Below are 14,154 nucleotides of genomic sequence, written 5' to 3' on the forward strand. Positions count from 1 at the left end.
GAAGCAAACATCAGTTAATTATCACTATAATCAATTAATATTGATCCTTTGAAATGAGACATAACAAATGTAGTTATACTATCAGAAATACTAACAAGAAATATTATAGATAATATTAAACAACTGAAAGATTTAAATATTTTAATAGACTGACAGTAGGACAGACAGACAGATGGTGATTTTATATAAATTAAATTGATAAATCTTCTCTTCAGGGCTGAGATCACTGCTGTGGACTCTGACGGAACAAGGTCAGAAAACTTTAACCTTTTTCTGCTGAACAAACCTTCATTATTACATTATGAGTAATTACTATAAGTAAACTTATCTTTCTATTGACTTTCTAAAACAGCAGTAAACAGTAAATATTGACAGCTGTGAGACATTCAGTCATAATAGTTCAGTCATTGTATGAGATAAAGAAATATGTAAATAATTAACCTTCAGGACATTTTAAATCTTCCAGCTGCTCTGACTGTGAGTCCCAGCAGATCTCAGTTCTTCCAATATGAATCAGTGACTCTGACCTGTGAGGATGGAGGGACTGTGAGGAGAAACACAACCAAAGAGGCCAGAGCTGAGTGTGAAGGATGGGGGCGACTAGTGAACTCTTCATGTACCTTAACTGGTCTCCTCCCATTAGACTCTGGTCTGTACTGGTGTGAGTCCATGTCTGGATCCTCCAGCAGCAGCAGCAGCATCCAGCTCTCTGTCTCTGGTAAGATCAGACTGTGGAGTTAGTGTTGCTGTGTGGAAATGGATGAAATGCTGTAGTTTGTCTCTGTGTTGAGGTGGATCAGTGATCCTGCAGAGTCCTGTCCTCCCTGTGATGGAGGGAGATGACGTCACTCTGAGCTGCAGAGCAAAGAGTCCAGCCCACAACCTCCCAGCTGCTTTCTATAAAGATGGCTCCTTCATTGGTGATGGACCATCAGGTCACATGACCCTCCTCCATGTCTCCAGCTCTGATGAAGGCCTCTATAAGTGCAGCATCAGCGGTCAGGGAGAGTCTCCATCCAGCAGGATCTCTGTGGAAGGTCAGCAGCTTCTCTGTTTGCTTCAACCTTCATCAGGAGACGAGAAATAAATTATTACTTTGATTCATTTCAGGGAGAATCACCTCCACTCCTCCTCCTCCATCCATCTGTCCCACCCAGTCTCCTCCCATCATGCTCCTGTTCCTCTCCTCCAGTGCTGCAGTGGTTTTCCTCCACCTACTGGTTTTACTGGTGAGCCGGTGTTTTCACAGGAGTCATGAAGGTGAGGAAGTCAAATGTTTTCAGCTTCTCTTCCTCTGAGCTTCTGGGATTAAATCCAGAAACTCTGTAATCTGTAGTTTCCAGATTTTCTGTAGATTTCCTGGCATGAAGCCTCACTTTGAACATCTGGTGAGATTTAGCTGAATGTTTCTGCTGCTTTGGTTTCAGGATCTGGATTTGACCCGCAGCAGTTTGGACCCAGCAGAGGTGAGTCTGGAGGAGTTCTGGGCTTTTCTGGGACCAGAGTTCTGGATCAGACAGAATCCAGACCGGATCATTCAGGACTTCAGATCTGCTTAGAAAACATTAACACAGTCAGAGCATTTATCTGCTTCCTGCCTCCATGTTGGTTCCAGTAGCGGTGCTTCACTGTCACTCAGCTCCCCTGGTGGTCAAACTGCGTTACTGCAGCAGCTTCACTGACCTGAACTGCAGCTGAAGTTTACAGGCTGGTTGGATGTCTGATGGATCTCAGCAGTGTTGTGGTACTCGAAGTTGGTCTTGGTCTTAAGACCATTTATTGATGGTCTCGGTCTCGTCTCGGACTCGACCGCATTTGGTCTCGGTCTTGTCTCGGGCTCTGAGGACTCGGCATTTTATTTCAAGACCAATCAAGACCGCAACTGTGAAAATATCACTAAACGTGCAGCATTCTGTCCAGTTTATTTGTTAACATCTTTGTTTTCAGTGGATGCAAAACGCACCGATTAAAATCCGAGCAACTACGTGTTTCTGTTACTCTCCCCTCCCCACCTTTTACTCGCGCGCGGCGCTCCAGGACATGCGCAGTGGTTTCCTCTCAGCGGCAGAAAATGTTTGTCTAATCGTCAGTAATATCATAGCGCTGCATAAATAGTAAGGCATCCGATGGCCACAGCTAACTCAGCAGCGCTTCGCTTTCACAGACGGTGGGGACAACGTCTAACTTTTTTCGTCACTTAGAAAAGTAGCTCAAAGAAGGTAAGCTCCGTTAACGTGATGTTAGCAAAGCTAGCTGTACAGAGACACTAAGAATTGTGATGAAAAATGTTATCACTCACTGTGCTGAATTATTGTGCGGAGATGTTGACTGACTTGTCGCATATATGGGACAACGCTATGTCCAAAAGTCTGCAATATAGTGATGTGACATTCAGAAACAGTCGATTCTTCTCCACGGCTCTTTACTTATTAGATAGGACTGGAGTGTCACTCACTGAGAGCCGTTGTTCTATCAGATAGCCATACGCTGTCAGGATAGCATAACATGCATTAAGCATTAAGAAGTCCGACCGTCAGAGGAGTTGTTAGTTCACCATACGCAGCAAGTTATCATGAACATAAGTCATTAAATTGTTTTCAACGATAACTATATAGATATACATGTGTTGTCATGGTTTCAAAGTGTATTTAAAGCAGGTCTGGCTGCAGCTGGAGTCAGCTACAACACGCGCCCGTGTAAAACTCACTTAACCGCTAAGTCAGGATGCCATACAACTGTTAATAACAAAGTGTATGACGATCTACGTCATGATTCTATGTTGTTGATTAAATGAAATCTTATGGTAATGACGTGTCTGACAGATATAGCCGGTGTTCTATCAGATAGCCATACGCTGTCAGAATAGCATACATGCAGTGAGTACCATGCCAGCGCATGCGCATTAAGTCCGACCATCAGTGTAGTTGTCAGTATACGCAACAAGTTGTGACGAAAATAAGTAATTAAATTGTCATAATATGACATAATGTGATAACCAGATGGATATACATGCGTTGTCGTGGTTTCAAAGTGTATTTAAAGCAGGTCTGGCTGCAGCTGGATGCCATACAACTGTTAATAACCAAGTGTATGATGATCTACGTCATGATTCTATGTTGCTGATTAAATAAAATCATATGGTAATGACAGCGTATGCATATCTGAGCTAAGCGTACGACTATCTGACAACGTATGCTGATCTGACAGAACACTGTGAGTTCGTGTTAAGCGTATGACGATCTGACCTGACAGAACACCCGTTCTTTGTTCTAGTAATGCTCTGTGTACGCTGCATCATTATTTTGTTTTATTATGTACGTTAATATTTAAATTAACAAATAACTAAAACACAAGAACGAAAGAGCACACAGAGCATGCTCATTGCTCTTTGATTGTTTTTGTTCAAAGTGGCAGCTGTAATGTCTGCCATGGTGTCAGACTGCCTGGCTTCATGTACTGGGATAGACAGTGAAAACAGTCACGATGAGCGCCTTCTGTTTGGTTACTTCTTGCTTGTTGCTCCTTGGTCAGTGCTCATGGTTGAGCGTTATTTACCGTCAGGGCATTGCCTCAATTGCTATGTTTAATGGTGCAGACAGTGGTGGTTTCTTATATGAGCAATATGGGCAAATGCCCAGGGTGTTATGTTTTTAGGGATGGCACGAGACCATCACACTTTTTAGCACAGAAATGGAATATTTAATATTGGTAAAATGTATTAAGTATTTAATATCTAGGTGTTTTATGGTAATATGGATCTTTCAGATTATTTTGAGAAGCAATTTCGATCATATTTTACATTTTATTGTGTCATGTAGCGCGGGCCGCTGGTCTTGGTCTTGACTCGGTCTCGACTCCCCTCGGTCTTGGTCTTGACTTGGTCTCGGACCCCAAAAGTCTTGGTCTTGTCTCGGTCTCGGGTTGGGTGGTCTTGAACACAACACTGGATCTCAGCTTCCTGCATGCAGACTGAGCATGCTCAGTGGGTCGCCATGGAGCAGAGCAGATGTTTACAGCTCTACTCCAGTCTACTCTGGTTGGAACCAGCAGTTCTCCCAGGGCCTTACTGGGAGAACTGCTGGTTCACAGATCATTTCACTTTTACTGATAAATTCAGTCTTATTGTTCTCTATTCAGAAAGAAACTTTTTGATTTATTTTCCGCTCTGTAACCTCATTATATCGTCTGAATCTGGTGAATTTTCTGCAGGAACCTCTACATGTGTCCTCTACTCAGCGCTGAGGACAGACGTCCATCAGGGACAGATCGTCTGCTCCGTCTCCAGTCTGAGGAAATCTGACCTCTGATCTCCACTGTGGTTCAAATAAAGCTGCTGTTGCTATGGTAACCACTGTGTGCTGGCTCAGGTCCTTCATGCTGATGTTTCCAGATGTTGGAAGCAGCTCATCACCAGGCAGCGCCTCCTGGTGGCCCGACTGCTGAATCGTCCTCATTAACCAAACCAGCTAAATGAAGCTTTACCAACAAGTTTCTGCCCAAATCCATTTGAACTCAGACTGAATCATTATTATTATTATTATTCTATGTTATAACCATTATCTAACTAGGTAATGAGGTCCAGAGGTCAAACCCAGTTTCCTCCAGTGAATAAAACATTTCAGTCTAACTCAGCTCAGTCCAGTCAGCTGTCTCTGCAGTCGGGTCATTTTTCTGCAGCAGCTCAGAGAAAAATGTTATTTTGGTGAAACCATCAGGATAATTACCAGATAGTGAAGTATGAATGATACTCTGTCACTGAAACACACGACCTTTGACCTCACCTGACCCGCTTCCCTCCAGAACGTGATGTTTGGTCCAGAGCAGCAGACCTGGGCTGGACCAGCAGAGACGTCTCCAGGTTCTCCAGGTTCTCCAGGTTCCCCCCAGCAGGTCCGATGCTCTCAGATCCAGAACCAGTGGAGCTGGACCGTTTCCTAGGCGACCAGGCGTCCTCTGCAGTCACCATGTGAGCTGAAGCTGCATTAGTCCTGTATTATTACTTCAGTTCCATCCATGAGTCTAATTATTGCTGGTTAAACCATTTTTACTCAATAATCACAGAACTGGACGTTTGTGTTGTTAAAGCTCCCAGTTTTAACCGAACATCCTGGCAGGCAGAGCTTCATATTCGCTGTGATCCATGTGGTAGGAACTCTGACTCAAACTGGTCCTCCTGACTGACCTGGGGTCAAAGGTCACATGTTTTAACCAGCTGTCCTCAGACCTTCAGGTACAGATCCACCTGTTTCTCTCTAGTCAGTGAGGTCAGAGTTCATGTCGACTGGAGGTTTTAGAAACAGCTGATGAGTTTCTGAAGCATTCTGCTTGAATTCATGCTGCCACCTGCTGGCGGGGACCTGGTACTACAAGTTCAATGTTTCTGTTTAAAGTAACATTTTAATAAGGTTATTTTTACTGTGTAGTCGTTGCAAAGAGAGGATTAAGTGTGAAAAGGAACCGCAGTGATGAAATCTCCACCCAGGATGAGGAAGGATTCAGTCGGACACATGAAGGGTTTGACTGCAGCGCCTCCTGGTGGCCCGACTGCTGCATTTCTTAATAGATCTGGATATTATATGAAATTAAACAACAGTTTTGTTCCCAGCATTAAAATGTCAGCCAGTTTTCAAAGCCTGAGAAAAAAACATGATGATAAAATATCTTGTAAATAACAGGTTCATGCAGCTGCAGTTTCCCTTCTGCATCTCTGTGATTAACAGGATCTGCAGCTCCTGATGGTCCTGCAATCATCTGAATCAGCTGCTCTGGAACAGAGGCTCATCTAAAACATGCAGAGTAGGGAGGTGAGGACCAGGTGGAGAAACACTGGGCCAGACAGTTAACACATCAAGCAGGACTTAACAGAGAGAAAACCTGGGAATCTGTTAGAGAACCTGCTGATAACCAGAAACAAGAAATGACCAGTCAGTAAGTCTAGTTACAGATGGAGGGTTTACTTGGGATAATATGCAACTTGTCTTAATAACTGATGTCAATTTGAGACAAAACTGGGTTATTAAAAGTTTTTGTTAAACAATATAAACATAATTTACAGGAACTAAAGCTGGTAGAGCACCGTAGGTCCACCAGAGTGTAAAAATTAATGCTTAATAAATAATTAATGTTAAACTATTGGATTCCTATGAGTCCCTGTAAGAGAGACGCCCAGAAAAACAGAACAAACCGACCAGCCGGTCGCGCTGCGTTCATGAACACATGGCCACCATCAGACCAGACAGGTGGAAACTCTGACAGCCACGTTTCCACCAACTGTTTGTTTGTGGTGAAATCTGGTTGAGACCAGTTTCAGTTAAAACGTCACAGGAAGCATCAGCAGCTGGTTTCTGAGGTTTAGAGGAGATGGAGAGGCTGCAGACCACTGAGCTGACAGGGAAACCACAGGATGCTACACTGAACATTAAGAGACAAAATAACATGGAAACACAAGACGATGTTGGAGAAATGACACAAACAATACAACAAATTAAATAACTTTATTCATGTTTAATGAAGAAACCAGGTAAAAGGACAGAAGGTTATGATGTCACTAATTACAGACACTGACCTATTTTTAGATGTTATTTCCGTTGATCTGACCGTTTCTCCTCCAGTGAGACTCAAAGTGGACATTTGATCAGTTCAAACAGAAACTCAGATCTGCTCTGCTTGGTCACATTTAATGTTTCAGTCCCATTACAGAGAAATCTATGGATATAATGATTAAGGCTGTGATGATATAATAACTCAGATCATCCAGTGGAGGAAATCATAACCACTGAGTTGTGCAGATTGTCTCCTGCAGGTTTAATAAGGGAAGATTAGATACATGACAGGTTTTATGAAGTCATTAATTAGTTAATGAATGAACTGAGTGATTTATTTAAATGTTACCTTTGTCTTTGTGTCGATATAAAGACACCAGGAGCAGAGTGGAGATGAAGTACGGAGAAAACACAACCAGGTGGAGGAAGACTGGATGGTTAACAGTGGAAGAAGAAGAAGAGGTGGAGTTTGGAGAGGAAGCAGCTGATGATGATGATGAGAACAGATTCAAAGATGAAGCTGCTGGATGACATGGAGGAGAATTAAACTCAGCCAGGAGACGGAGGATGATATCAGTGACACTGAAGCTCCTCAGACTTACTGCTGGGTGGAGAGGAGGTGATGGGTTTCTCTGAAATGAGAGTTAATATTGTTACCATGGCGATACAAGTGAAAACCAAAATCCAGAGAAGCTGCTGACCTTCCACAGAGATCCTGCTGGATGGAGACTCTCCCTGACCGCTGATGCTGCACTTATAGAGGCCTTCATCAGAGCTGGAGACATGGAGGAGGGTCATGTGACCTGATGGTCCATCACCAATGAAGGAGCCATCTTTATAGAAAGCAGCTGGGAGGTTGTGGGCTGGACTCTTTGCTCTGCAGCTCAGAGTGACGTCATCTCCCTCCATCACAGGGAGGACAGGACTCTGCAGGATCACTGATCCACCTCAACACAGAGACAAACTACAGCATTTCATCCATTTCCACACAGCAACACTAACTCCACAGTCTGATCTTACCAGAGACAGAGAGCTGGATGCTGCTGCTGCTGCTGGAGGATCCAGACATGGACTCACACCAGTACAGGCCAGAGTCCTCTGGAAGGATGTAGGTCAGCCTGCATGTGGAACCAGCTGATCTCCCCCATCCTTTTCCACATTCAGTCCTGGTTCCTCTGGTTGTGTTTCTCCTCACAGTTCCTCCATCAGAGCTGTTTTCATCCTCACAGATCAGAGTCACTGATTCTTCTTCAAAGAACTGAGATCTGCTGGGACTCACAGTCAGAGCAGCTGGAAGGAAAAACTGAAGCTTAGTTTTTATTAAAGAAACAAATCTGAGCATGAGAGAAAATGTTGTTGCTTTTTGATGGAGAACACATGAGAAATGTTAAAGGTTTAAACATAAAGTTCACTAACCTTGTATTTTTGCTCTGCTCAGCACTGAGAGCAGAACTAAAGAGAAGAAAAACATAAACATGAACATTTACATTTCTAAATAAGTTCAAACTTTCAGGATCAGGTTTTGATTTGGGGATTTATTTAAAAGTAAATAAAGCCTCAAAACTGTCTAGATCTATGACAGTAGATGTTACCACCAACACAATGGTTTCCTTTTCCTCTTTCAAAGTTTAAATCAGAACTTTGATTTCTGAAAAATAGTTTTTATTTTCTTCACTAATCTTCCTTCTCAGATCAGAGTCTGTGAACTCAGAGGTTCCTCCTGGTCGTGTGCTGAGCTTCCTCTGGTTCTCCAAGCCTCTCAGCTCCTCCAGCAGCAGGAAGGAGGGATGAAGGATCCAGTCGTCTCTCTGCTCATCATTACTGCATGTTGCACCGACGGCTGTTATGATGGAAACTACAACATGGCTGCACGTCTGACATGAAGAGCAAATCCATCAGAACTGATGGCTTTAAGCTTCAGATTCACACAAACATGGAAAATATTTAAACCTGTTCAGATCCAGAGACATTAAAACCTTTTTCTGCTCCTCTGGTCTAAATACGACTGAAACCGTCTGAACTTCCTGTTTCCTCTGTGAATGAATCTGTTCCTGTCTAAACTCCTCAGCTCGTCCTCAGAGGTTGAACTAGTTTAACCAGCAGCAGGTGAACAGTTTGTACTCACTGAGCAGGAACCTGGCAGATGTTTCCTCCATGGCTCTCAGACATCAGACTGTTTTCATCAGGTTCTGTCAGAACCGCAGAGTCGGACCCTCCTTCTTCCTGAGAGGCTTTAACAGACAGATCAGTGAACCAGGTGGAGGGAAGTCAGAGCTCATGGTGGACCTGACAGGAAGTAGATCAGGTCAGTGGTTTTACTGGGTGGTGTAGGACCAGGTGGTGTAGAACCAGGTGGTGTAGAACCGGGTGGTGTAGAACCAGGTGGTGTAGAACCAGGTGGTGTAAAACCGGGTGGTGTAGAACCAGGTGGTGTAGAACTAGTTTATATAGAACCAGGTGGTGTAGAACCGGGTGGTGTAGAACCAGGTGGTGTAGAACTAGTTTATATAGAACCAGGTGGTGTAGAACCAGGTGGTGTAGAACTAGTTTATATAGAACCAGGTGGTGTAGAACCAGGTGGTGTAGAACTAGTTTATATAGAACCAGGTGGTGTAGAACCAGGTGGTGTAGAACTAGTTTATATAGAACCAGGTGGTGTAGAACTAGTTTATATAGAACCAGGTGGTGTAGAACCAGGTGATGTAGAACCAGGTGGTGTAGAACTAGTTTATATAGAACCAGGTGGTGTAGAACCGGTTGGTGTAAAACTAGTTCATGTAGAATCAGGTGGTGTAGAACCAGGTGGTGTAGAACTAGTTTATGTAGAACCAGGTGGTGTAGAACCAGGTGGTGTAGAACTAGTTTATGTAGAACCAGGTGGTGTAGAACCAGGTGGTGTAGAACCGGGTGGTGTTGATCCAGGTGGTGTAGAACCAGGTGGTGTAGAACTAGGTGGTGTAGATCTGGGTGGTGTAGATCTGGGTGGTGTAGAACTAGGTGGTGTAGAACCAGGTGGTGTAGAACCAGGTGGTGTAGAACTAGTTTATGTACAACCGGGTGGTGTAGAACCAGGTGGTGTAGAACCAGGTGGTGTAGAACCAGGTGGTGTAGAACTAATTTATATAGAACCAGAAGGTGTAGAACCAGGTGGTGTAGAACCAGGTGGTGTAGAACTAATTTATATAGAACCAGGTGGTGTAGAACTAGGTGGTGTAGAACCAGGTGGTGTAGAACCAGGTGGTGTAGAACTGGGTGGTGTAGAACTAGGTGGTGTAGATCTGGGTGGTGTAGAACTAGGTGGTGTAGAACCAGGTGGTGTAGAACCAGGTGGTGTAGAACTAGGTGGTGTAGATCTGGGTGGTGTAGAACTAGGTGGTGTAGATCTGGGTGGTGTAGAACTAGGTGGTGTAGAACTAGGTGGTGTAGAACCAGGTGGTGTAGAACCAGGTGGTGTAGAACTAGGTGGTGTAGAACTAGGTAGTGTTCTACACTCTACATCTATAGCTCTAGATCGTCCCTCTTTAGGTCCAAAGACAATAACTTCAGTTTTGTTTTTGTTTTGGCTTGTTGTTATTTGCTCTGCTGCACTTCTGTAGTTCTTAATATGCTGGACCAAATCCTTCTTTCCTCAGAGTTTGAAATGATTGGCAGCAGGTTGATGTCCACAGTTTCATGATGTTTTAACTCACCTCAGTGTTTTGCTCTTGAATAAAGCAGAATTGTGAATCTTTATGTATTAAAACTGGACATTCTGCAGCAGATTCATCAGGAACACCTTGGCATTGAAAAGTGCAAAAGAAGAGACAGAGAATCAAGTTTTTGGTGAGAACTTAACAAGGATACTGAGGTGAGAAAATATATTCCTTCATTAGTCCCACAGGTGGGGAATTTACATTATTATGGCAGAACGTGCAAAATACGAGCAGCATGAATGAGAAACTACAGACTAAACAAAGTAAAACCTCCATGGAAATGTATAAAAACATAAATGTATATCAGGGTCCCTGGGGTGGAGATGTTGTCCAACAGGGATGGCGTTTCATCCGTCCGTCACTCACCACCTCCTCTGGACCCGGAAGGCGTCCCAGAACAGAACTGGCCCTCCTATCAGTCTGTTCTTCAGAACAGGAGGACTGACAGCATGTGTCCACTAGGAGGCAGTCATGAGCCTCCATATAAGCTCATATCTGAAGCTCTTCCAGCAAAAGACATGAGAGGCTGATGAGGCCTCAGCAGGAAACCTGACTGAGCAGACGCATCAATAAATGTAACTTTTATTTTAGACTCAAATCGCTTCACTTCACTCCAACTATCTGCAGACCTGTCTTCATACTGTCTTCAATAAATAACAGCTGTTCCTCCTGACCCCTGACCTCTCTGACCTCTGCTTAATAACCTGAGTTTAACCCGAGTTTAACCTGAGTTTAACCACAGTTTAACCACAGTTTAACCTGAGTACACCCCCTCTGAGAGAAAATTTCATCAGCAGATTATCAGATGTTGCTGCAACATCTTTTAGAGAATCTTTTTCTCATATGTTCTGAAATTTCCACCCAATCAGAAGCTGTTATCATAGTGAACTGCTTTGATACATGTAGCACAAGACAATGTAACTGCCTTTGAAAAGAAAGATGGCTCCTCCTGACCTTTGACCTGCATGCAGATGACTGGAAGAGGAGCCAAACAGAAGCTGCATTCAGCTTCTAGGCTCCACTGATCTGGAACAACCTTCAGAAAACTGCAAAATAAGACAAAAAACTATTTTTCTAAGAGCTGTCCTTGATTAAACACACATTATTAATTTAGTCAGTATTCCAACATTTCATTACTTTTCTTGAAAATGCCACGATAACATGATGTCTTTATGTCTGATTGATGTTTTATGTTCTCACCATCTAAAGGACTTTTAATAGTTTTGTTGCTGAAATGAACATAATCTCACCTTTCCTTGAAAACAATATTCTACTGTTTCATAAAAACCAGAGCAGCATATTTATCATCATTACTGGAGAAGAATAGTTTTAGTTTCCAAAGTCCCAGTCAAAGTTCTGCTCAGCAGCCGATTCTCCCAGGATTAAAGGCTTCATGGGATTTTCATCAATTAAATTCAGTTTATTAAAAATAATGACTTAAAATAAATGCGAATGAATAAGTTATTGACATCTTTGTGGTCAGATTCAATAAAATAGACAGAACCTGACATCTGTCCACTTATTTTAATCCAGTTGAGCTTTCAAGGTTGTGGCCCAATAAAACCCTAATTATTTAAGAAAGTGTTTGTTTTGGTTACTGATATGTTAACCTACCAACCCTTTGACAGGATATCTGTTAAAAAAGAACTGAACTGGTAGAGTTAAATATAGATTAGAGTCTATTTTGTTCTTTTTACACACAAGCGGCGTCTGAAAGCAGCTTCAGGTAAACTGCTGTAACCTTTCTGTTCCCCTTTAGGCGTCAAGAGAAAATGATAAAACTGAAAGCAGGTTATTTAGTTCTTGGTTTTATATCTCATTCAGAAATAAAGACTGAGTTGTTTCAACTGCAGTGTATCAGAGCAGATCAGGAACTCTGTGGGAGAGTCAGAGCAGCTCAACAGGCAAACTGTCAGCATCGTTTTCCGTTTACAGGCTGGAACAAAGTGGAAGAGTTTCAACGGCTTTATGCTGAGCGGCTGAGCGAACTGACGGCAGACATGCCTGGACATGGCAACATTTCCAGTAAATAACTTATGAAGAAATGAAGCCCGTCCTGCAGCTGCACAGAACCAGAAATCTGTGCCGACACGTCTTTCCAGAGGCGTAAATCCTGAGGGGGTCGGGGGGGACCGGACCCCCCAATATTGACAGAGTCTAGAACTGAAGAAACACATGAACAAAAATCAAACCGCAGTTTATTTCATTACTTTGAATCCTGATCAACTTTATGCTTTGGAAATCAAGGCTAGCTAAGCTGCTACATTGTTTTCATAGACTGAGCTCCTTTTTCTGTCGAAGGCAGACAATATTTCAGTTTTATTTATCTCTCTAACTCTAGAGGAGTAATAAGAGGAGTTTGAACCTGGAGCAGCTGAGCGTTAGCATTAGCTGATAGCTGGAAGCAGAGGGGCGACTGCAGCTGGTAGTAAAACATAAACTGTCTTTATTTCTTACCATCTTCAACGTAGAGCCGTTAAAACCACTAAATAAAATCTGAAATTTTCTAGAAAACTGGTGCTGAGCTTTAAGTTAAAGTTCTCAAATATTCAACTCCTACATATTTATAGGTTCTCAGACATCCAGGACATGAAAAAAACAAAAATAAAAAATAAAATTTAAAGAAACTTAAGTTATAATTTAAATAACATGACTTGTATTGAGAGCCACTGAAATAAATCAACATTTATGAGGAGTTTTATTAAGTGGGGTTACTTATTAAAACTTGTTTATGTCAGGATTTGAGTTTTCTGAGTTTATTCTGTTTTTTTCTGTGTATTGTGATCCTGATCCCTATGAGTCTCCTGTCTGCTCCTGATGGTCTCGTCTCGTTACCTCCATGTTTTTAAGTCCATCTGTTGTCTTTGTCTCTTATCGGGTCCTTGTCATAAGTCATTGTTCTCTGTCTGTTCAGGACCTTTGTTCCTCTGTTCCTGTTTAGATTTTGTTTTTGTGGATTTTTCATTAAAATCATCATTTCTCTTCATTCTTCCTGGTCCTGCTGTGTTTGCCTCACCTCCACCGTATCATGACAGAAGGACCCGACCAGAGAGGAAACCAGTTCCTAACATCATGGACCCAGCAGACCGGCGTTACCTGTTGAGGGAGATGAAGAAATACGACGAAGGAATTTCCAAACCGTACTCACTGTTCAAGCAGCTCAACGCCGCCACTCGTATGACGATCCAGCTGGGTGGATCCCTCTTCTCCCTCAGCTTTTTCAGAGAGGCAGAACTGCAGACAGTAAAGGCGGTTCTGTTCTGACTGCAAGATGAAGCCATGCAGCCCCACCGGCTGCAGCCACACCTCCAGTTCCAGTCCCTGCTGGGGTTTGAGTTTTCTGTGTTTGGTTTTGGGTTTTCCTCCACCACATCATGACAGGTTTTAGTCAGAGCCATTAGATCTGTGCCTCTGACCCAAACTCGTATCTGAACATTTGAATCCTAGTTTGACTCTATGCAGGTTTACTGAGAAAAACACTTTTACTTACTTGTCATTTTGGTCCTGCAGCTTCAACACAAAGAAATGTAAACCACATTATTATATTTGACTGTAACTTTGCCAACCCCCCCAAAATGCTCTTAAATGTCCCTGTTTATGTTTCCCCAGTAATGAGGTGGGATTTACGCCTTTGGTTCTTTCAGAATCTCACATTTTCAATCCAAACGTCTAGTTATAAAATATTTAACAGTTAAGCACCAAATGTGTTTTTAATGCAGTTTTACCTTAAACTCTCATGAACCTTATAAAATCACCCACAACCAATTTTACTGAAGAAATAATTTGCTTTTAATATTTCAGATCTTCAAACATTTTATCAGACAAAAAATAGGATTTAAAATCTCGATGTAGGTGAATAAATCAACAAAATGTTCAGTTTGTCAGTTATTCATGTTATCAAATTAAATCAGTTTCTATTT

General features: G+C 42.5%; 1 protein-coding gene and 2 long non-coding RNA genes across 5 annotated transcripts; 2 read left to right on the top strand and 1 right to left on the bottom strand.

Annotated features, from left to right (window-relative positions):
* The first annotated feature begins 636 nt into the window (after positions 1-636).
* On the top strand, positions 637-1,154 carry LOC148154433 (uncharacterized). Its single transcript, XR_015766110.1, has 3 exons — positions 637-718; positions 792-1,037; positions 1,111-1,154. It is a non-coding gene; the product is annotated as an uncharacterized LOC148154433 (long non-coding RNA).
* LOC148154434 (uncharacterized) lies at positions 1,150-4,348 on the top strand. The gene is made up of 3 exons (XR_015766107.1): positions 1,150-1,260; positions 1,428-1,466; positions 4,210-4,348. It is a non-coding gene; the product is annotated as an uncharacterized LOC148154434 (long non-coding RNA).
* Positions 4,349-6,477: 2,129 nt separating this feature from the next.
* LOC148154435 (putative high affinity immunoglobulin gamma Fc receptor IB) lies at positions 6,478-8,842 on the bottom strand. Of its 3 annotated transcripts, none has more exons than XM_088015638.1 (7): positions 8,668-8,842; positions 7,959-7,994; positions 7,563-7,832; positions 7,244-7,489; positions 7,145-7,174; positions 6,892-6,972; positions 6,478-6,796 (listed from the first exon to the last, which is right to left on the bottom strand). In XM_088015638.1, exons 1-7 carry the CDS (start codon positions 8,696-8,698, stop codon positions 6,750-6,752), a joined length of 741 nt encoding a protein of 246 aa, XP_087871764.1. In that variant the 5' UTR covers positions 8,699-8,842; the 3' UTR covers positions 6,478-6,749. The 3 variants fall into 3 exon arrangements, with proteins under 3 accessions (XP_087871764.1, XP_087871762.1, XP_087871763.1); XM_088015636.1 differs by having other exon boundaries at positions 6,892-7,065; positions 8,668-8,840; XM_088015637.1 differs by having other exon boundaries at positions 6,892-7,062; positions 8,668-8,839.
* Positions 8,843-14,154: the final 5,312 nt, after the last annotated feature.

This window comes from Poecilia mexicana, unplaced genomic scaffold (assembly GCF_051168715.1).
Source record: "Poecilia mexicana isolate PSO_F unplaced genomic scaffold, ASM5116871v1 scaffold_18, whole genome shotgun sequence".
Lineage (NCBI taxonomy): Eukaryota > Metazoa > Chordata > Actinopteri > Cyprinodontiformes > Poeciliidae > Poecilia > Poecilia mexicana.